Consider the following 21,647-nt stretch of genomic DNA (forward strand, 5'->3'; position numbering starts at 1 on the left):
GGTTGAGTTGTTGCATGTAGATCCGAAGATATTTCCATTTTCCCCTAGTATCTACACTCCAATAAGTTCCATATCTAATGCAGGTATTGGGGTTATACGCAGCCGCTCATGACGTTGTAAGTTGTTACCTGGAGCTGTGCATTACTACCCGTCCTGTAGAATTTCGACTGCATTGCCATCCTCTAGGTCTACGCTGGGATTAGTTCAACCAGCTCGCTGAGAGAAAGCGTTCCTCGAAGAAGACGAATAGATTTGTCGCATCTAGACGAATAAGTATTCCCCCAAGCCACATTCAATGTGATTTTGGCAAGTAAACACTCATCTCAAACCCATTGGTAAAAGGAAGAGTCATATTCTGAAATCCATTCTCGGGGGTTCGTAGATATCCCAGCAGGTCCGCGTATCCCTCAGAGCCAGATATTGTGTTGTCGGTCAGCACAACTGCGCCGTGTCGAAGACGAGGCAGGACAGTCTTGAGTGTTGGAAGAGCAAGGGCTGACCAAACTATATATGTTCGTTTAGCGCAAGGAAATCAAAGACCGATGACACGGTATCACTCACTGTCGAGAAGGAGGAGATCAATCTGGGGCAGCCCGTCTTTCAGAGTCTCAAGCAGATCTCCCTCTCTTAGATCAATCTGGTCCTCAACCATCGCACCACATTGCGCCCAGTACTTGCGTGCGATGTCCGCCTTTTGCTTCTCTTTTTCCGTCGCAATCACAATTCCGGATTTACCTGTAGCGGCTTTCGTTTTAGCGACAGCAAGAGCAAGATAGATGGTGCTGACTCCGAAGCTGGTCCCTGCCTCGATGATATTCGTGGCCCCCATCGCGTTGATGAGCTGGTAGGTGAATTGGCATTTATCTTCGTCCAGTGCGATGAACTTGTCACGCATGAGCTGATCAAATTCATTTTGAGGGCTGCCACTGGGCTTTTGATCTTTCAGATCATCCAGTATTTCTGTTGAGAAGACTTTTCCTTTCTTTGCAGAAGACATGGCAGCTTCCTGTTCCAGTGACTTCTGATGGAGTTCAGAGAGGAGCTCCAGGACATGCTGCGGAGCATCGACGGGCGAAGGGGCTGACATGCTTACACAGCGAATTGGGCTTTTGGGAGCCTTTGGTTCAGCCAGAAAGGAGGAGATCAGGGACGTAGCGATGGCAAACAACAGGAGAATGTTGGCCAACAAGTTCTGCTTGAAGCAAAATGAAGAAGACAATATAATATGCACTCTGCATACCCCAATCATCATCTCAACTGGCGCGGGGACACGGGAGGGTCTAACCCGGAGTGACTCAACGTTGGAGAGTCATAATAACTAAACTGAATTCAGCCTCTTTAAAGAAACTAGGGATGGTTTCCCTCATTGCATATGAATTGCCTATTCTCTGCTTCAAAGGGGTTTTTTTTTGCATTCTGGGGAATAGCACTGTGTCGTAACAGAATGAACTTAAGTGTTGTACGGCATTTGGTCTGGTCCTTGGTCATCTGGACAGGCTGCTAGTCACACTACCCTCGAGAATGATCGTTACAAGTTTCAAATTCATAAGTAAAGCTCCTCCAGCATGGAATTAATCAATTCAGAATGCTAATAGGGCGAATGCCCGTCGAAACAGTCTGTCTCATCCGTGGTCGATGGGCAATTGGCTCGGGATGATGTGACCGTAGTGATTCGTCCACGGTCGCCAAGCGCCTTCATGGTCTGATGCTCAACATACACAGTAGTACCCTGCCAGTTTATCAGTATATGGCATCCATGATTCATACAGGAGAACGCATGATAGCTGGAGTCATGAAAATTCACAACACGCGCTTTATCGAGTGGAAGCATTAAACGCACTACTCTCCAGTTGATTGACCCATCTCCGTCCTGTACGACTTCATTCTCTCCAAGGTCATCAGAGAGCGATCAATTAATCAATTTAACCCAGCAGTAACAATTGCGCGAACTAATTCACAGCCCGTCGCGCTGAACTGACAATCAAGTAGCCTGTCCCGAGACATTCATAGCCCACTGGCGCTTTTCAATATAAGCCGAAGTACCCAAGCCCCGCGACGGTCCAACTTTCTCTACAACATCACCACCAACCCCGCGTCGTCCTCATCGACCACGCGTTTATTTCCCTCAGCCCTGCTGAATGGACATACCACAATTTTCAAACCCAAAGACCAAAATGACGCCTCCAGACCCCTCACAGCAACAACCAGATTCAACAATTCAACCCAACATGATGCTAACCGCCAAAACTCCCGCGTCGGCTCCCTTCCCGCAGCTTCTCTCCGCGCTATTCACTTCCCTCTCGCGACCGTCGCGACCATGGCGTCTGACGCGCACTCTCCGCAGCGATAACCCAGCTGAGATCAATGGGGAATTAACAGGGACTGCGACGTTTAGTTTCCTTAAAAACGGCTCCGATTCTGCGAGAGACATGCTTTACAGAGAAGAAGGTGGGATGCCAAGTACGCTTATTCGCGGGATGGCAGGATTGCGATGGACGAAGAAATATATTTGGCGATTGCGCGAAGATGGGGCTGGGATTAGTGTTTGGTTTGTGAAAGTAGGCGGGGTGGGATCGCAGACTCGGACTGGGACTCAGAATCAGGAGTCCGACGACGAGGCTGATTATCTGTTTCATGAATTCGAGTTCTTGGACTCTTCTTCGGGGACATCTGAAATGTGTGTGCCGGCTTCGGAGAAGCAGGATCAAGATAAAGACTTCTCGTCACGATCGATACTTGTCACCCCGCCTATACCACCTCCTCCAAATCCAGGATCAGGCTCAACGACGACAACAGTCCTGACAGCTCGCGGAAACCATCTTTGCGTTAATGATATGTATCGTACAGCGTATTCGTTTCGCATTCGACCTGAGACGGGCGAGGTGCTCAGCTGGGCGAGCCGACATGTTGTGAAGGGGCCAAAGAAGGATCAGGATATCGTGAATTTGTATACTTTGGAGGAATGAATGATGTAAAGAGGTCTGGTGCTGTTCTCGGATGGCATGTTCCGACGGCTGAAAGGAATGAATGATTTATGAATGGATACCCTTGTTTATTGAGAGTGCGATGAGGAATTTGTTTTAATGCATAATGCTTTGATGGCATGTATAATAAGAGCTTTGATGGCATGTATAATAAGAAGGAAATTCTCCTCTGCGCAATACGGAAGTCCAATGGAAATATATTGGGTGAGGTTATCATATGAATCATATATCATGTCATCGCTGTGGTATATAAACTATCGGTCATGAACATACGTACCCAGACACGATCTCTCCAACCATATCATGTACATGTACTTACAATTCCACGTCGCCCCCAAACGCCACGCTCCTACAACGTGTAAATGAAGTCTGGGCGCTTATCTCCCAGCATTTCGATCTCATGCGGGCTCAATCCCTCGATCCAGTGATCGCGCTCTCCCCGCCGCCTCTTCCCATTTTCAATTCGCAGCAGAACTTCCTGCAGGATGGACCCACCGAGGAGGAACAGCACGAGATAGGCCATAACAGTGCCGTGTCCAGGATAGAAGCGGGGAGCATCTTGACCGCGGTAGATGTTTGAGGATACGACGCCGTTGAGATTACCCCAACCGATGATGATACCAATGGTAACGCCACGTTTGTAGACTCCTTTTGAGAATAGTAAGTGAATCTTTTCCCGTGACTAGCAGAGAAGAGAAGAAGGCAAGACTTACCTTCGGTGTTGTTGCTGGCCCATGCAATAGTGTTGGAGATACATGGGTAGATGCCCATGGCGCCCAGGAATACACCGGCATAGCGAGTACTGGCGGACTCAGCGCCTAGCAACATGGCAAAACCAACGATTCCGACAATCGAAACGGCAATGTTACAGATCCCGCGCTGGCGGGTGCGGTCTGCGATGAGACCAATGGCGATTGTGACAATAGCTGCGGCTGCGTACGGGGGTACACTGAGCAGCTGAGCTTTGATGGACGAGTATCCTGTTTTCCGTCAGATACGATACTTGTGATGCTATATAACTGAAGGGGAATTACCCTATCGAAATATGTCAGCATACAGTCACAGATATCGGAGATGGACAACTTACTAGTTCCTTGATGATGGTGGGAGTGAACAGAGAAAATGCATAGAGAGGTGCATCGGCGCCCATGTAGATCATAGCGCCAGTCCAGGTTTTCCAGTCCCGGACGCTAGCCCAGAAGTACGACATCTTGAACTCCTCATGTTCCGCACTAGACTGCTCATCAGCTGCAAGGCGCCGGAGGACTCGCTTCTTGTCCACTTCAGAGAGGAATTTGGCCTCGTCTGGGAAGTCGTGGACCATCCAGAACGAAAGCACACCAATGACAATGGTAGCAAGCCCCTCGATGATAAAGATCCAGGCCCAGCCAGGTTTGCCGCCGATTCCATCCATTTCACCGATAGCAGCGGCGAGCAGACCACCGAAGCTTCCAGCTAGAGCAGCAGCACTGAAAAAGATTGCTAGCGACGTCGCGTTAGCAAGCAATACAAGGAAATTGCATACATGAAGGGAGCCTAAACATGCACCTACCCATTCGAACACCAAACTCAGAACGTTTGTACCAGCAAGAAAGGTAGTATCCAATGCCAGGGAAAAGCCCAGCCTCAGCCAATCCGAGGAACCAGCGTGCAGCCATGAGACCAGAAAAATTGTGTACAAGGCCCATGGTAGTCATACATATTCCCTAGCGCAGTAATTTGATCAGTGGGTGCTAGACTGCATATCGTGGCTCATCTTTCATACCCAGAGAGACATGATGATCGGAATGAAGACACTAGGCCGCAGTCTCTTAAGGAGCACATTGGTGAGGGGCTCAAAGACCGAATATGAGATAAAGAAGACTGTCAGAGTCAGATTATACTGCGAATTGGTCATACGCAGGTCCTCCTGTAGGCCTTCGAGCTTGGCATTTCCAATATTGGTGCGATCTAGAAAGGACGCCAGGTAGAGTAGACAGAGCCATGGGATGAGCATCAAATCTAGCCGCCAGAGCAGTTTGCGATCCTGCGCCAGTCAAGTCAGCCACGGTAACAAAAGCGGAAACAGTGAGGGAGGACACTACAATTTTCGCCTTCTCTTCCTCACTCAATCCATCATCAGGATCGTCGATGAATTCTGCCCGAGTTGCTGTTGGCTTCGACTCCAGATCCTTTTCCAATTCTGAAGCAGGACGGTTCTTGCCCGCGCCAATCGTTTGCGACTTCTCCATGGCGGCCACAGAGTCTCAAGAGAGGCGCACAGCTAATTGACAGGTTGGAGGGTGTTTACCCGGCTGAGGAGAGGAGAGGAGAGCCGTTTTAAATGCACGCTGCGCGCTGACCGCGTACAGATCACGCACCGGCTAATTGGTCGTACTGCATCATAGCGGCAACAGTCAGAAGGAAAGAAAAATACATCAAGCTTGATTAACCTGGCCTATCATCATACAGAGAGAGAGACCAGGACCTGGCCAGATCCTGTGGTCCGGGACAAGCATTGGGCCATCTTTCTGGATATCTCTCCCCACGGGACGCTAAGACTTTGCACTGACCATCCCCAGCGTGGGGAAGCGGGGTTGGATTTTTAAGCAGAATTGAAACGATCGACATGACTACCTAGGTATGTATTCACAGACGGAGGGCCTCTTCGGGCATGCAATTTGTGGCTGCACGACAGTCGGGGAGTACTCCGTACATGTACTGACGGGAATTCTCCTGTCTCTTGGAGATCAGTCAGGGAATTTCTGAGCCCGTTCATAAAGTCCACCTGGAATAACCAAATCAAATCAAATTGGTCTTCTCTCAGTTTCGCTCCGCAACCGGTGAGCATTCCAGATCTACTTAGCGGCTGGCAAGACGCCTCCTGAGCATCCGGTGATCTTGGCAAAATGCCCTTAACGGAGAAAAGACGGTTGTTCGCTTAAGGAAAGGAGGACGAACTTCTGGATCGCAACCCATGGTCACACGTGTGAGCGATCTGGGAGCAATGCGCAGATCAGTTATTTAACCGGTGAAAGAATCTTGCAGAATGATAGAAGCTTAGCTGCTAAGAGAAACAGGTGTCTTCTCATGGATAGGAGTGCGTACCAAAGAGATCTCATCCCCGAGGGCAGGGCTCATCTTCTCCCAGAAGAGGACAGTGATAAATAATGGTGATTCCGAAAATCGTAGCAATATCTCCGAAGTGGCTTTTTCTCGGTCTAAACAAGGTCCATGAGGCACCATAAGCGGCCGGTCCGTTCTTTTTCTTTTCGCTTCCATGTTCCCTGCGGGGAGAAGGGAAGCGGGGAAGATTTTGGCGGCATCTTTAGGTAGCTCGACTCTGTGATGGCAATAATGCCGATGGGAGACCAAGTGCCGAAAGAAGGGGAAGATGCATTTTGCGCTGATAATAAGCGCGGGGTTCTCAAAGTCGGGGACATCCCGAGGTTATGATGATCCTAAAAATATATTGTCTGGAAACTCTACATAGAGAGTGAACAACCCATCTAAGCCTTACTGAGAACATTACTCGTATTAATATTATTTAACCCGTTTATGAGGACTGCATAGCTTGCCCGCTGCCTGGGTGGTTTTGAGATCTGACTGATTTGATTCGTCGACACAGCGAACCAAAGTGTAAGGGCTGATGTAGACTTTTAAAGAAGAAGCCTCAAAAGCAGCGGCTATTCTGGCTGCATATCTAATTTCAAATACTAAGACATAAAAGGTGTTGGATTACAAAGAGCAAGAAAAGCAAAGCTTTCCTTGTATCGCTATCAAGGCTCCTGGCTAGCGGAATATCTAGATGGGTCCATCTGTCACACAACCATGGCTGGCATCGCTGACCAGGGTGGAATACTTCTTCAAAGTTCCCTTCTGGTATCTGAGTGGAGGTGCTTTCCACTCCTTTCTTCTTTTATCCAGTTCTTCAGTCGGGATCTCCAGATTAACCACTCTTTCCTCAGCATCAATCACGATCTTATCACCGTCTCGCGCCAGCGCAATCGGGCCTCCCTCCATTGCTTCGGGCACAATATGACCGATCAAGAATCCATGGGAACCGCCGGAGAATCTTCCGTCTGTGAGCAGCGCGACGTCCTGGCCAAGACCAGCGCCCATAATGGCCGCGCTGGGTTTAAGCATCTCAGGCATTCCCGGACCACCCTTGGGACCTTCGTACCGGATGATAACGACCGTCTTCTCGCCCTTCTTGATCTCCCCTCGCTCAAGGGATTCGATGAATGCGTCTTCGTAGTCGTAGCACTTGGCTGTGCCCTCGAACCGTAGGCCTTCCTTGCCAGTGATCTTGCCCACGGAACCACCTGGGGCCAGCGATCCGCGGAGGATCTGGAGATGGCCGGATGGTTTGATGGGGTTGCTCAGGGGTCGGATGATGTCCTGATCAGCAGGGAAATCGGGCCACGAGGCTACATTCTCCTTCATTGTTTTACCGGTGATGGTGATTCCTGAGCCGTCGATCAGGCCTTCCTTTAGAAGGTATCTGAGGATAGCTGGTGTGCCGCCAATCTTGTATAAATCGTGCATAACATACTTTCCAGATGGCTTCAAATCAGCCAGGAATGGCGTCTTGTCGGACACTGCTTGGAAGTCATCGATAGTCAACTTGATGCCGACAGAGTCAGCAATAGCAATTAGATGCAGGACAGCGTTTGTGCTGCCACCCAAGATGTTCACCACAATCATTGCATTCTCAAATGCTTGACGTGTCATGACATCCCTGGGCTTAATGTCTTCCTTGAGCATATTCTTAACCACCTCGCCAATGTTTTCACATTCGACCAGCTTCTTGGGATCATCTGCCGGACAACTACTGCTCCCGGGCACTGTCATACCCATTGTTTCAATGGCCGTCGCCAGCGTATTGGCCGTGTACATGCCACCACAGGCACCTCTGCCGGGGCACGCATTGCGAATGATATCGAATCGCTCTGTCTCGTCGATCTGGCCTGTGATATACTGCCCGTACGACTGGAACGCACTGACCAGATCCAACTTTTGACCCTTTGCACTGCATCCGGGCTTAATGCTACCACCATAGATCATGACACTAGGCCGGTTCGTGCGTCCCATCGCCATCAACACTCCAGGCATATTCTTATCGCAACCCGGCAGCGACACGTTCGCATCATACCACTGGGCATTCATTACAGTCTCAATGCCATCAGCGATGATCTCACGACTCTGCAAGCTGTATCGCATTCCCTTTGTGCCCATACTGATCCCATCAGATACTCCAACGGAGTTGAATCGCATAGGGACCAGACCCGCCCGATGGATAGAATCGCGCACGATCCCAGAAAGGTCGTGCAGGTGCATGTTGCATGGGTTACCCTCGAACCATACAGAGGAGATACCGACCTGCGGCTTCGACATATCCTCCTCTGTTAGGCCGGTCGCATACAGCATTGCTTGTGAGGCACCCTGAGATTTGGGTTGTGTTATTGTCGATGAGATTCTGTTGAGGCCATCGTCGGACTTATAACGGCGCGAGGTAGGCAGAAGGCGTCTGACGATTAATGTCAGGTTAGCATTTTTCGCGATTCTGAGGAGAGATTTAACACATTACGATAGGAGATTCTCGTACATGCTGTTGAACTGAGCGCGTCGGCTTGATGCCAGAGCTCTAGCTCTGATATGCGTCGCGAGCATAGTTCGTGCTTGCGGATACGTGCACGGGGACAGTGTTTAAGAGGGAGAAAACTGATGAAGGAAAAAAAAGAAAGAGTAAAAAGGTTCACTGTGTTCAAGAACCAAGCCTGTAAGAAGACTCATGGCCACACAGCCGTGACTAAGATGACAGGGCTCAATAACGTAGGATAGTTGATGTGTTGCTGGGTTGTTGCCCTCATTCCGGAGTTGCGACCCAACTCCGGCCTCCGCCCTGAACAAGCTCGGTGGTGGCCGGACTGGATCTACTTAGCAGCTTGATCTTCGCCCCCATGCAGGGGTTGTCGACTCATACACCAATTATATAACTGGTTATTGCCTTCGTTCCTATTATTTAAGATTATCCACCACTGCGGTGCGTCGCGCCGCTATGTTATATAGGATCTAGACAATCTTGACGATCTGTAGAATAAGGATCCGGTGCGAGAATGCTAGCGGTATCAAGCACCTGAATAAGATTTCAGATCCACGTATTTCAAGTCTACTCCGTACTGAGTGCTTATTGCATCTCAATTATGTGTATTCGAATAATATGCACACACCCCGGGCGCAGAAAGTGGATGATCATAACTAATTTGGGTCGACCTCTATTCCAACTCCGCTGTGTCGAAATAAACCGCAATCTACGGAGTATTGATCCTAGCCGTGCTCATGAGAGATGCAGATTTCCTCCCCTGGGAAGATCACCATTGCTACAACTAGCGTCCGCAGCAAAAGACACGTTTGGATCCTCTTCAGGTGGGTCTCATTAAGATCAATGATCGAGGCTATAATCTGAATAAGCACTACTTGAAGTACGGAGTATACAGGTAATCGGTGTCTGGATCTCCAGAGGCTCGTTTGGTCAATGGCAAACCTATTGGTAAGTGTTGCATTTGATTTGTTCGTAGCCTAAATATTCGTATCTTGGGATGATCTTGGTTCCACAAAAAAAAAAAAAAAAAAAAAAAAAAAAAAAAAAAAGACGCAGGAAGGGGAAATAAAACGAATCTATAAAACGAAAATCTTTTTGTTGACATAACCTTTCCTTTCCGCTGCCTAATGAGAGTTCCCCCTCAAATAACGCATCGCCCATCCAAACAGATTGATTACTGAGCTCGCCACGTAATCCATTTTGTGATACTGGGGTGCATCGACGGAGAATGCAAACGCGTTGGTCTGATATGCCTGTGTCTCAGATCCTTTGGGGGCCGGCCCATCGACTTCAAAGCCTTCGACTTGGCAAGTCCACTCCTCGATATCCACCCATCCCACACCGAGCGCCTTGTCAAAGTAATCGCGGAACTTGACTCCCGACTCTTGTAAATCGTTGCGCTGGTAAATCTCCCGCAATCTGTATCTGAAGTCGCAAATGTGCCACGTTACGTAACCGTGGATAAAGCCGCGGATGGTGGCCAGCAACTCCGGGTCTTTGTCCTTCAATAGTTCCAAAATCCGTATGCAGGCATGGATTGAATCGTCGGTGAGACGTTGGAGGGCCTGATCCATCGTGATTCCGTCCACAGTGCACCAATTGGTAACCAGATTGGCTTCGTCCTGGTCGTATTCTTTGTAGAACGAGAAGAGATCGTTCATCAAGGCAACGGGCCCGTCGATTTGGGCCATTACGCAAGCGATCTCTGTAAAGAGCTTCTGGTCGTCGAATTTGGCCGCGGGGAACAGGGTCCCTGCGACAGCACCACCGAGACAGTTCAACCGTCGCAGGAACAGAGGATAGCAGTCCGCGCCACGGTAGCCCTGGAAGTTGTGTTGCTCGATCCAGCACCCTTCAAAGTAATCAAAAGTGCAGCGCATGATATTGAAGGAGCAGAAGCTGCCATAGTGGCTTAGGAGGCGGGGGAGATGAGCATTGAACAGCACCCAGAAGGGGTGCTTCTGTTGTTTGCCCTGAATGAGGTCTACCCAGAAGGTGGCCATCTGGGTACTAGGGTCGTGGTTGATCTCATCATCCAGAACGTTGATGATGGAGAGATAGATGCAGACGTCTACTTGGGCTTCTCGAGGTAGTCTACTCCAGCAATAGACAATGAAATGGGAAATGGTCCGAGTGACAGCAGCAATTCGGCGGGGAGCCACACCTTTGAGGATTCTCCTTGGAAGAGGCTCAGTAAAGTATTGTGCTGTCTTGGAATAAACATGACGAAGGCCTTCAACACGCTCATCGTGTGTTAGGTTGTCATCATGGTACTCAATGGCATCAAGGAAGCGCACAATGGAGTCACAGTAGGTGTTGGCGGGAAAAGTCTTCATATCCATGATGGAGACAATTCGAAGAAAGTTAAGATGCTTGCTGATATCTTAGGAAAAAGAATGCCGGAACAGAGGCTGCTTAAGTATCTTGGAAACGTAACATAGAGAATAGATGGAAGAATCACACCTCTTGGGCTGGAGCGATTTCGTATACTTACTACTCCAGTGTATCAACATTACCGCGATCCTTTCTTACCTAGAGGCTGGATCTATCAGGAATAACCTTTCTATGGGCCCAGGATGCAACTGAGAGGATACGCTCCATGGCTATGGCACTAACCAGCCGGATACGCATAATCTCTCTTCTGTTGCGGTTGTCAATACAGTCTTAACAGCATATACCTCGCCTATGTCGCCACTGGAATGGGCTATGGAATCAACTCACCAGCTTACGAAAAGCATGTATTGGAGACTAGTCTTTACGCGGCCTTTTCACTGATATTCACTTGCCTCATATCAGATAAGGGCAGAGCCGTCTCCCCTGCGGAGGTGTCCAACGACTCCTAATAGTAATTTTATTTGTAAATTCTGCATGCTGAGCAACATTGGGAATCTATACTTGCGGCGAGGGGCCGAAGATCGGTCACCAAACGAGTGGACATGAATAGTTCATGAGTCCAGAGTTAGTAGATGCTCCATCAACAAAGGTAATCACGACATGGGCTACAGCGTCATTCCAGATTTGGACTTGTCGTGCTTTCAGGCCGTGTTTCAGGTGATAGGATTCGATTCGCGAATGGATGCAATGAGAACTCCTAGGGAATGCGTGTCATGCACTAAACTAGGATTCAATCCTTCGCCCCACCAACAAATACGAAGAAAACGAGACTTTGGTAAACACTCAGTAATACTACTGTCGAGTATGCAGTTAGCGGGTCGGATCTCGGTGGCGTCAAGGTCTAATGGCAGTGGTAAAATTGGTCCTAAGCAAGTCGGTGATTGTCTCATCCTGTATCGCTTGACCAGCGAGTCTTTCTAGACCACGAAGTTCTCTGTATCCCCATTATTTCATGGAGCTTTTCTTTCTGCTTACTTCCCTTTTTGATGCCATTTTCACCATTCTGGCGAACATAATTGGTTCCTAACAGTCCGTTTGTGATTCTTGGCTGTTCCCAGTTACTACTCGTACCTTGGTAGTCCGGTTGAGCTGAATCCCCTGGCTGTCAAAAGTGAGGACGATCACAAGATGGCTGTACACTGTTTGAAACAGGTGTCAAAGTGTCCTCTCGTCACGGAAGTTGTCCGGTTGGTAGTCAATATATCTCATCCTCTACCGTAGTCATTATGGGAGCGGACTTATCTGATAGACTCGTCCCGCACGGTGAACAGATATAGCTATTGATATTATCAAGCCAAGCAAATTGACGGAATTGCAGGCCAATTAAACCTTTCTGGGTTAGGAAAGTCCTACATTGGCCACGCAATATAGAGGATCCCATACTTATGCACTACGGAGTTCTCCGTACTTAGTCTGCGGAAGTTACTTAGTACATCCCGGAGAGACTAGTTGTTTGGGGCGATGTTGCTTACCTGCATAAGCACCGTATTCTTATTTTTACGGACTCCATAATCTGAATTATGATTGATTGCTAACTATGTCTTTGTTTAGTAATCGATTGGCCATTTCCATGTTTATTTCATAGACTGGTCATCCGGACTTGAAAAACGGCCCCAAACTGCAGAAACAGCGGCGCGCTGTAATTTTGGTTTGTATTCAAATCGTATTTGAAAGTTTGTTAGTATTTATCCTGGAAGAAGAATAGCTGTTTACTAGGGCAATTCGAATGGTATGTCCAACTATCCCACAGCCACTACAGCGTTGGGGCGAAGAAAAAAGTACGGGAACAAGCTGTCTTTGAACATCAAACTCAATTCCCTCATTGCGAAATCCTTCTTCCACATCCAATTTTATATATACTCGTCCCAAAACAATTTTCAGTCCCTCAATGTTTCGAGTAAGCAGCTTACCGTTGGCCCGTGCGGTCAGCAGTTGGCGGGCCGTGAGCTCGTCCACAAACGGCGATCATCGTCGATAGATCTAGATCCTGGAACACGCGGGGCTAGCGACCTCTGCATAGCGCCAAAAATGTAGCTTGATGCTGAGTGCTTACTTAGTGCTTACTTGCGCACGCCCGTAATCCTTACCTTGACTGCACCGTCACCTTCCTTAGGAAAGGCGAAACCTCGCGTATGGTACACATCGATATCTTTTTGTGTTGTTTCAAACAGGTCCATGTCCAACGATGTTGCAACTCTTGCGATACCGAGGTAGAGTTTTGCATATGCCAGGCTACGGTAAAGAATTAGTAACAGTTACGCCGTGGTTAAATAACAGTCATGGAAGCTCTTACTTGATACCAAGACAGGCTCTGCTGCCCTTGCTGAAGCTGACCATATATTTGTCGAGGTTGACACCGTCTTGTGCTGCCTTGACCCAACGTTCCGGGTCAAAGACTTGAGGATTTGGGAATGCGGAAGAGTCATTGTTGATCAGGTAGGTTGACTGGCTGACTGGTGTCTGTTTTTGGGTCAATAGGGAGACAGTGGGCAAGATATAGGTGAAAGCAAGCTTACTCCAGGTGGAATTACGAAACCCTTGTATTGCAGAGCTTCTTGGGGGGAGATTCTTGGAATGCGCACGACTAGACCGTAAGTAAGTCGAATTGCTTCCTGGACGACACCTCTCTAGATAGCGAATTAGTAAATCTGCAGCACAGGAACCGAACGATAAGAATCGCACCATGTAGGGCACAGCCTCAAGCTCTGTTGTGGTCCATTGCTGGCCATCCGGCTTTGCAACAGCCTCCAATTCTTTCCGCAGCTTCATTAGCACTTTCTTATTATTGAGCAAGTGGAACAATGCAACAGACAGCGTTCTAGCAGTGGTGTCAATTCCAGCAAAAATGATGGTCTCGCCCTCATCCAACAGACGATCCAGTGTTTTCTCCTCATCGGGCACGCTGGGATCCGTCAATGCGCTCACAATCACAGATTTGGACCTAGCGTCTTTCATAGCCCTTTTCTCCTCATCAGAGCTGTTAGGATAGTTCAAAACCATCTTCTTGTTCCCCTCTCGCGCCGACACGACCAGGGGGAAATTCTGGTTGATCAACCCGAGGATCGGCAACGGGAGGCTCTTGAGTGTAGTTGCAGGGATGGGCAGAAAGCGTGTGAGGTTATATAGATTTAACAAGACAGTCAGAGCATCCTTCAGCCCGTACTTGAAGTCCTTGCTGCTGATATAGTTTGCATGAGAGCCATAAAAGTGGTAGGTGACAACGTCTGCAGTGAAGGCAGAAAAGGCACAGGTCAGGTCGATGGTGCTTCCTTTTGCTTCTGCGAGACGGGAGATCAATGCATCGATACGCTCGTGGATGGCAGGCTCAATGTCCGCAATGGCCCTTTTGGAAAAGTATGGGCTCACAATGGCACGACGCTTGCGGTGGAGGTCATGATCGAGAGTAGAGATAGTGGAATGCGGGAATGTATAGCCACCCACGGCTGACAGTTCTTTGTTAACCTTGCGGCCACTGCCAGCGTAGATGATGTTGAAGTATTCCGGGTCGTGGATATGCAGAGATCTGGAGTTGATGCGAATAATCGGGCCTTTGAGAATGGTTAGTCCGTCTTGCATTCAAGATAGTTGAGGATGAAAACTGTACCATATTTTTCATGCATCTTCTGAATTTCCCAGAGATAAGTGCCATCTTTAATGACGTCGTAATAAAACTCGTAGAAAGACCATATGGCTGCCCGTTTGGGACCGGGAAATTTACGCAACGGATGAAAAAACAGATCGTATATGCATCGAGCGACCACATAGGCAGCAAACACACCAACTGCTGCGCCGATGGTCAATGGAACGGACAGCTCTTGGACTAACATGATGATGACCTTAGGCTGTTCAAGGTGATCAAGAAAAGTCTGACAAGGTGAGGATATCCAAAAAGAAGACCATCTCTTTTGTTCCCTTCTTTTCTCTGGCTTACTACGAGAGCTTTTCATGTGGCAAGAAGCTCCTTGGCTACATAAAGGAATTGCAACCTTGGTTCGTGCGTATGGCTACTTTTGGCCCCAATAGTGATTACGAGGTCATTAATTACAAGTCTTCTCGCCTTTGACTATTCAGTTGACTAGCGTAAAGTCAATGCATGGGAGCGGATTATTGCAAGACAGTCTTACATCCATCGCTCCGTTGCCGGCCAAGACACGATCGTAAGATACGAAGGTTATTATCAATAGTTGGTATTCTTCTTGACAAAAATTTGCTCGTAATTAGGTGTAGTAGACCTGGCCCGGTATTAAGGACCTAGGTCTTCCAGTGACCGCCCTCATTTAAGCGCCAAAGACCCTCATTCTGCTTGAGGATTCAGTTACCTGGATAATTAGTATCCTATACAAGCAAACAGCCCCAAAATATGGGAGTTTTTGCTCTATCCCTGGCCTTTCCTGAAGGGAACGAGACATGGGCTGCAGTGATCGTTACTGCTCTAGTAATATGCACTGTAATTACGATCTATCAAGCATTCTTTGCCATCAAGTATCCTGCAAATCTCCCGCTAGCTGGTGAGCCTGATGGAAAACGGACATTCAGTTGGCGAACAAGATGGAGGTACTATACCGATTGCGAGGCTCTATACAAAGAAGCATATGAAAAGGCACGTTCTTCTACATTTACGTTATGGCAATACTAACATGCATGAAGTATACCAAACGTGGCAAGACAGTCCTCCTTCCAGGTCTCGGATTTCGCCACGACATCATCTTGCCTCAAAGCACAATGCTGGGGATCTTGGCCCGTCCCGAACATGAGCTCAGTCACGCCGACGCCGTCTTAGAACTTGTTCAGCTAAAGTATGCGCTTGGCCATGAGAAATACAAAGCCGATCCCTGGCCGTGTATGCTTGTCAAGTCGGATATCAATTCCAAGCTGGAGGCCGTCTGTGAGGGTATGAATGAGGAATTGAAGTATGGATTCGATAAATATATCGGATGTGATAAAGAGTCATGGAAGGAAGTGCATTTGTTGGAGACTATTCGAATGGTCATGATTGCCGCGGCGAGTCGATTTATGGTTGGGTTTCCTTTGTGTATGTTTCTTATTTCCTACTGGAATTGTTCCCTTTCTAACTGGATAACAATAGGCCGCAACGAAGTGTATCTTCGAGCCTGCTGGAAGGTCAATGATGGGATTGTGATCAACGGTGGTCTCACTGGTGCCACTCCACGTCTTCTGCGCCCAATCGTTGGTCCGTTGGTTACTATGAATCTCCGTCGAAACATCGAACAGGTCAGGAAACAAGTAGAGCCTATTTATCGCCAGCGGGTACAAGCATTGAGCCAGCACAACAACTCCGGAAAGCTCGATGGCAAAGAATCTCAGGATCTCTTCCAGAAAATGCTGCATTACGCCCAGAAAGAGCGACCAGACGAACTGCACGACCTCCCCAGCATGTCCAGACGACTGTGTTTTGCCAACTTTGCAGCCGTACATCAGACAACCCTCCTTGTAACAAACATGATACTCAATATTCTCGCCTCAGACTCGCAATACAATACCATCTCCGTCCTCCGCGACGAAGTCACCGATATCATTGGTCCCGACAGCAACGCCAAATGGACCAAATACAAGGTCGCACAGATGATCAGATCCGACAGCGTAGCTCGTGAAACCATGCGTCTACATTCAAACACCAACAGGGGCGTCTTCCGCAAGGTTCTAACCGAGGGAATCAAGACGGAGGATGGCATTGAGCTTCCCAAAGGCGCATACATCTCCTTCCTGGGTCGTCCACTCCAATGCGACCCCGAAGCCTTTGAGAATCCTCTCGAGTACGATCCTTTCCGGTTTTCTCGAGTCCGGGAGACGACTCCCAAAGATACGAAAGGCAAGTCAATCACGAACCATCTGAGCTTTGTGTCGACATCGCCAGAGCACCTGCCTTTTGGCCATGGACGTCATTCATGTCCGGGTAGGTTCCTGGTTGATTTTGAGGTCAAGATGATCATTGCCTATCTTCTAATGAATTATGATATCGAGTTTCCGGTTGAGTATGAAAGAAAGAGACCTGCAAATCGGTGGATGGCCGAGGCTCTGGTTCCGCCTTCAGGGGTGCGAATCAAGATAAAGAGGCGAAGCTAATATTGCGGGTTTGATTGCTTCGGCAATATCAGATAGGAACAACGGGTCTAGAATTGAATCATGTCGGTGCACAAAGTGAACACCAGGTGATCTGTCGATTATCCGTTTGCAGCAGGTTCTTTGATTCCAAATTCTAGGATAAAGGCTACTGGATTACTTGATTACTTGATTACTAGGATCTAGATTCTTTGCATGCCAAAGGTACATGCAGGTTCAATCCTGCCAAAAATAGAAGCAAGAAAGCAATTCAAGGTGTTTAGGTCAGACGATGCTTCCGTTCTACCCATGATTCGACAAATTAAGTCAGATATTAACGAGATCAAAATGCTTTGTTGCTAGTCGTATATACTGAACATGGCGACGGCTTTGGATAAATACTCGGACTCTATCAGGAAAAATCAATTGAACCGAGGAGCTTGCTACCAATTCCTCATCTCCGTCACCTTAAAGAACATCTAACCTGTAGTGATCACCCCTCCGTCGATCAGTGAGGCCCTTCACTTACCAACAAGCCGACAAGATCTCGCCCTATCTATGTATAGTGTTTTCGCCAGCTTGTTTGGTGCTCTTCTGAGGTTGGCTGGCCGATTGCTAAGGCCCTCGCCCTATTCACCTTCTTGACTTCTTCTTGTTTACCATCTCGACCGCATACGCTATCATTGCTGAAGCTATATCGCTAGGTTCTGTATTGGAAAGCTTGATGGGGAGTGATTGGGGGCCCATTGGGATGGAAATGAGTTTTCTGAATAACTACCCGCGATATCATCAGCCTGGTGACTGGAGCTGCGGCGGTGACAACTTCTTCATTTGCCGTACGGAAAGTACATTCTGGTGATCACGAAATTACCGAGGACAATGCTGAAGAAATGATCTGTCTGGCAGATGCAGATGGTGATGGGAAAATTTGCTGAATGTTATCTTGGAGTATCCCTACTACATGGGTACTTAGCTAGGGAGCCAGCCCTAGCGGAGTCCTCCCGCGCCTTTTCCTTAGCGAGGTCATCACACAGAGATAAATAACTCGAGCTAGTCAGAGATGTGATTATTATGTTCCCCTCGATTGAATACAGGCTTAGAGAGAATTCGTTCTGAGGATGAGGAGTTCGTAAACGTGCTGGGATAAACGTGCTGGGACAAAAATGATGGCGCAAATAGCACGACTCGCAGCCCTTGAAGATTATCTGCTGGTTTCGTTAATCAAAGCATCTGCTTGCTTGAGACTCGATTCTGATTTTAAAACATAATGAGTCGTGGACACTGGCTTGCAAGTTGCAACTGATATTCCAACAACGTGGGGGCGCAACACGACGTCCGTGCGAAGATGCAAGGGGCTTTCTAGGCAACGGAACAAGAATCTTGGATCACTGAAAATTCAGTGAAGTCCATGAGCATATTCATTTGCATTGTCGTTTCATATGTACAGCGTCTGCATACATTAGTCCAATAGAGTGAGGACGGCCCCGATATGGGGAATCTTATACGAGAGGCTGTATCCCGTACTACTACTTGGTACACCGCCACTTGGCTGGTGTTCATACCAACCTTGAACAGAATTGATAATGTAATAGCGCCTATCGTGATCGGTGGGTACTGCTTTGTAGTAATTCGAGCGAAATGATTGAATAAGCTAAAATCTTCCAAGTAAATCTGTGCCAGGGACGCTATAGCGCATATGCATGGCTAGTGCGTGACCATAAAGGCATTTACAAACTAGATGGGAGTTTAACAAAAATATATCAGCAGACGCTGGATTTCAGCCAGCCATGCGCAGTTTTCTCTGACGGAGGATTGCCAATATTCGCTCAACTATTGGCACAATGTTTGCGGCCTATCCTATATTTGAAATTTGAACCTATCCGCACAAGAAAGTAAAAGAATGACCGCTCTCATTTGAGTAATATAGTAGCCCTCTTTGACCTCTTACATCTGTTTCCGCAGAGACTGACGGTAGACCGAATAAATTGGAAGTGGAGAAACAAAATCACCACAGCAAATGCCTACGTCTGGAATAATAAACAGAGCTTTATAAGTGGTGGGAATTGCAATCATCAAGAATGTCCGGATGCGTAATTCGAAGCCGTGCAGAACTGTGGGGGGTCAGAGAACGCTGATTGGAAGCTGCCGTTGTCGCCCTATATGGAAATCGACATGTCCAACATCGAACTGCAAGCTTCGGATGACCACGAGCTGTCTTGATATGCAATAGCAGGGCGGTCTATGAAAATCGTATTAAATAATGCGATGTCCAATTTCTCCCAGTTCGCGGCTGCAGAAAAATGAATCTGCTGGTTACCATCTCCCTAGCAGCAGTAATCCTGCTCTATATTGTGCGGTACGGGCTCAAGTCAAAGCTACCGTTGCCATTACCTCCAGGCCCGACCTTTTTCTTCGGGATACTCCCAGAGAAGAACATTGCAGAAAGATTTCAAAAATGGAACCAGAGATATGGTCCCGTCGTCTCTGTTCGCATCGGTCGACAGCTATTCATAATCTTGGGCACCCGTCAAGCAGCCTATGATCTGTTGGAGAGGCGAGCCCCCATCTACAGCTCGCGTCCGCCTTCATTGTTTCTAGACAAGTACTTGCACAAAGGCCTCTCATCTGCTTTCATGCCATACGGCTCCCGATGGAGACTCCACAGACGACTACAAACTTCCTTTTTGAGCGTCCAGGCCTCCAAGGCCTACCGGAATCTGCAAGATATTCAGAGCAAGAAACTATTGCATGATTTTCTCTCCACTGATGACTTCTCTGAGGTTTTCTATCGGTATACGTCGGATGTCATGTTTACTCTCGCCTATGGAAAGGATGAAGGAAAGGATCAGTGTGATCACCAGCGATTACATCAAATCAACGAAATGGCGATGTTCGTATTGCAGACAGCCTCCTTCGGAATGACCCTGTTGGACCGCTTCCCATTTCTGGATCGATTGCCACACCACATTATGAAGTGGCGTCGTATGGCAGAGAATCTCCACCACAAGGCGAAAGACGCATACACAGACTGCTGCCGTAGTGCCTTACAAGGAAGTTGTTGGAATTGGAGCCACGAGGCACAGCGACGAAGCGAGGCGAAAGAGCTGCCCTGGGAAGAAGTTTGCTACTCTATCGGTGAGCTTTATGTAGCAGGAATTCATACAACAAAAATGGTCCTTGAGCACTTTATCGAGGCTAGTATTACACACCCCGAAATGGTGAGAAAAGCCCAAGAAGAGCTTGACTCAGTGGTCGGGACAGAACGACTTCCGGCCTTTGACGACATGGACCATCTTCCCTATATCAAGGCAGTTATCTCAGAGCTTCTACGTTGGAGGACCATATCCACCATTGGTGTTCCTCACACCGTCATCGAGGACGACGAATACATGGGTTACTCCATTCCCGCCGGCGCTACAGTTGTTGCCAATCAGTTTGGAATGAACATGGACGAGGCTATCTTCGAAGAGCCAACTAGTTTTAATCCAGATCGATATTTTCAAAACCCAGAGCTTCCTGTTTCTGCATTCGGGTTTGGACGACGATCATGTCCTGGAAGTCGCCTCGCAGAAGCGAGTCTTTTTATCGTGATTGCAAGGCTACTTTGGGGCTATCAGATCTCCCCTGCGGAGGGAGACAAGCACCTCGATGCAGCATCAAGCCCAACCTGTTTCATGGCATCAATTCGAGTCCGGAGCCTCAAGCACCAAAAGATTATTGAGAAGGGATGGGTGGAGTTTGAGATAGAGAAGAAAGGAATTTCAAGTGTTATTCAACAGAATGTGCAGAGCCGCAAAGCACATCCACGTGCAGAGTCAGCTTGTACAGTCTAATATTGGTGGAAATGCCCTGTTTATTTTACGGTGTTGCAGTTATATTGCTTCCTATTGTCTACCTTCGGCGTTATGGACCTCAAAAGGTTGAAAAGTTATTGAGAACCGAAAGCTCATTTAATCAAGTTTATCAAGACAGTAATAGAAATGAACAACATCGAAGTATCATAATTATGAAAGAGCACTAGAAAAACGAGTATCAAAAATTGCACGATTATCGTCTCACCTCGATTGAAGGCGGCTCTCATGTTCAGTATTTGCAAATTGCAAGCCCAGGCCCCACCAGCAAGGATAGAACGCAGTATTAACGTTATTGGATTGCGATAACGTTGATAAATCTTTCGTGTCTTCGTAAGCTGTTTCATTATGGTAAGGCAAAACATTTTAAGCATTTCGTATTCTGTTATATATACATTTACGGTGGCCGCCTGCTCAGCTTCCCTAGGACCACAAATAATGTTTGTGGGAATCTAGGACCACAGAAGCAAAGGTTCTGAAGAAGCATTTGAAATGGGAATGGAATCTTATTTGCTTAGAGAGCTGAAAGTGACCGAAATCTATCAGTTATTCATGCTTCCTCCCTCTATGTTGACATTGCAGCTGCCTGGAGCTGAACTGAATCCTCTATTTAAACTGTTCCATGGTTCCAGCTCTGTCTTCTTTGATCCTATACAGTTGGATCTAGGTAGCGTCCCGTTGCAGCTGCGACCCGGTTTGTATAGGATAGGAGCAGCGGATTGCAGCAGGTTTGCAGCTTGTCTCCACAGAAGCCGTGAGCGCCGACAATGTTGA

At 47.8% G+C, this 21,647-nt stretch overlaps 8 protein-coding genes across 8 annotated transcripts; 3 read left to right on the forward strand and 5 right to left on the reverse strand.

The window, feature by feature from the left end:
• Positions 1-292: 292 nt before the first annotated feature.
• Positions 293-1,087, reverse strand: C8Q69DRAFT_505320 (O-methyltransferase; the record flags this gene model as incomplete). Its single annotated transcript, XM_028632695.1, has 2 exons — positions 293-504; positions 562-1,087. 2 exons carry the CDS (start codon positions 1,085-1,087, stop codon positions 293-295), a joined length of 738 nt encoding a protein of 245 aa, XP_028488346.1.
• A 1,087-nt stretch (positions 1,088-2,174) lies between these two features.
• On the forward strand, positions 2,175-2,966 carry C8Q69DRAFT_505321 (hypothetical protein; the record flags this gene model as incomplete). The annotated part of the gene is made up of 1 exon (XM_028632696.1): positions 2,175-2,966. One exon carries the CDS (start codon positions 2,175-2,177, stop codon positions 2,964-2,966), a length of 792 nt encoding a protein of 263 aa, XP_028488347.1.
• Positions 2,967-3,333: 367 nt separating this feature from the next.
• C8Q69DRAFT_485550 (major facilitator superfamily domain-containing protein) lies at positions 3,334-5,215 on the reverse strand (the record flags this gene model as incomplete). Its single annotated transcript, XM_028631840.1, has 6 exons — positions 3,334-3,632; positions 3,698-3,964; positions 4,068-4,466; positions 4,537-4,690; positions 4,750-5,010; positions 5,069-5,215. The coding sequence occupies 6 exons, from the start codon at positions 5,213-5,215 to the stop codon at positions 3,334-3,336; spliced, it is 1,527 nt and encodes a 508-aa protein (XP_028488348.1).
• Positions 5,216-6,486: 1,271 nt separating this feature from the next.
• On the reverse strand, positions 6,487-8,978 carry C8Q69DRAFT_459846 (dihydroxy-acid dehydratase). The gene is made up of 2 exons (XM_028630106.1): positions 8,572-8,978; positions 6,487-8,493 (listed from the first exon to the last, which is right to left on the reverse strand). Exons 1-2 carry the CDS (start codon positions 8,634-8,636, stop codon positions 6,768-6,770), a joined length of 1,791 nt encoding a protein of 596 aa, XP_028488349.1. The 5' UTR covers positions 8,637-8,978; the 3' UTR covers positions 6,487-6,767.
• Positions 8,979-9,610: 632 nt separating this feature from the next.
• C8Q69DRAFT_181181 (Trichodiene synthase) lies at positions 9,611-11,224 on the reverse strand. The gene has a single exon (XM_028625865.1). The coding sequence runs from the start codon at positions 10,908-10,910 to the stop codon at positions 9,693-9,695; it is 1,218 nt and encodes a 405-aa protein (XP_028488350.1). The 5' UTR covers positions 10,911-11,224; the 3' UTR covers positions 9,611-9,692.
• Positions 11,225-12,544: 1,320 nt separating this feature from the next.
• On the reverse strand, positions 12,545-14,971 carry C8Q69DRAFT_459854 (benzoate 4-monooxygenase cytochrome P450). Its single transcript, XM_028630107.1, has 5 exons — positions 14,567-14,971; positions 13,645-14,510; positions 13,479-13,589; positions 13,256-13,422; positions 12,545-13,194 (listed from the first exon to the last, which is right to left on the reverse strand). Exons 1-5 carry the CDS (start codon positions 14,907-14,909, stop codon positions 13,023-13,025), a joined length of 1,659 nt encoding a protein of 552 aa, XP_028488351.1. The 5' UTR covers positions 14,910-14,971; the 3' UTR covers positions 12,545-13,022.
• A 713-nt stretch (positions 14,972-15,684) lies between these two features.
• Positions 15,685-17,046, forward strand: C8Q69DRAFT_398635 (cytochrome P450; the record flags this gene model as incomplete). Its single annotated transcript, XM_028627810.1, has 2 exons — positions 15,685-15,994; positions 16,049-17,046. The coding sequence occupies 2 exons, from the start codon at positions 15,685-15,687 to the stop codon at positions 17,044-17,046; spliced, it is 1,308 nt and encodes a 435-aa protein (XP_028488352.1).
• Positions 17,047-19,220: 2,174 nt separating this feature from the next.
• C8Q69DRAFT_459856 (putative cytochrome P450) lies at positions 19,221-21,018 on the forward strand. The gene has a single exon (XM_028630108.1). It carries the CDS (start codon positions 19,323-19,325, stop codon positions 20,853-20,855), a length of 1,533 nt encoding a protein of 510 aa, XP_028488353.1. The 5' UTR covers positions 19,221-19,322; the 3' UTR covers positions 20,856-21,018.
• The last annotated feature ends 629 nt before the right edge of the window (positions 21,019-21,647 follow it).

The sequence above is a fragment of the Paecilomyces variotii genome (assembly GCF_004022145.1).
Source record: "Paecilomyces variotii strain CBS 101075 chromosome Unknown C8Q69scaffold_2, whole genome shotgun sequence".
Lineage (NCBI taxonomy): Eukaryota > Fungi > Ascomycota > Eurotiomycetes > Eurotiales > Thermoascaceae > Paecilomyces > Paecilomyces variotii.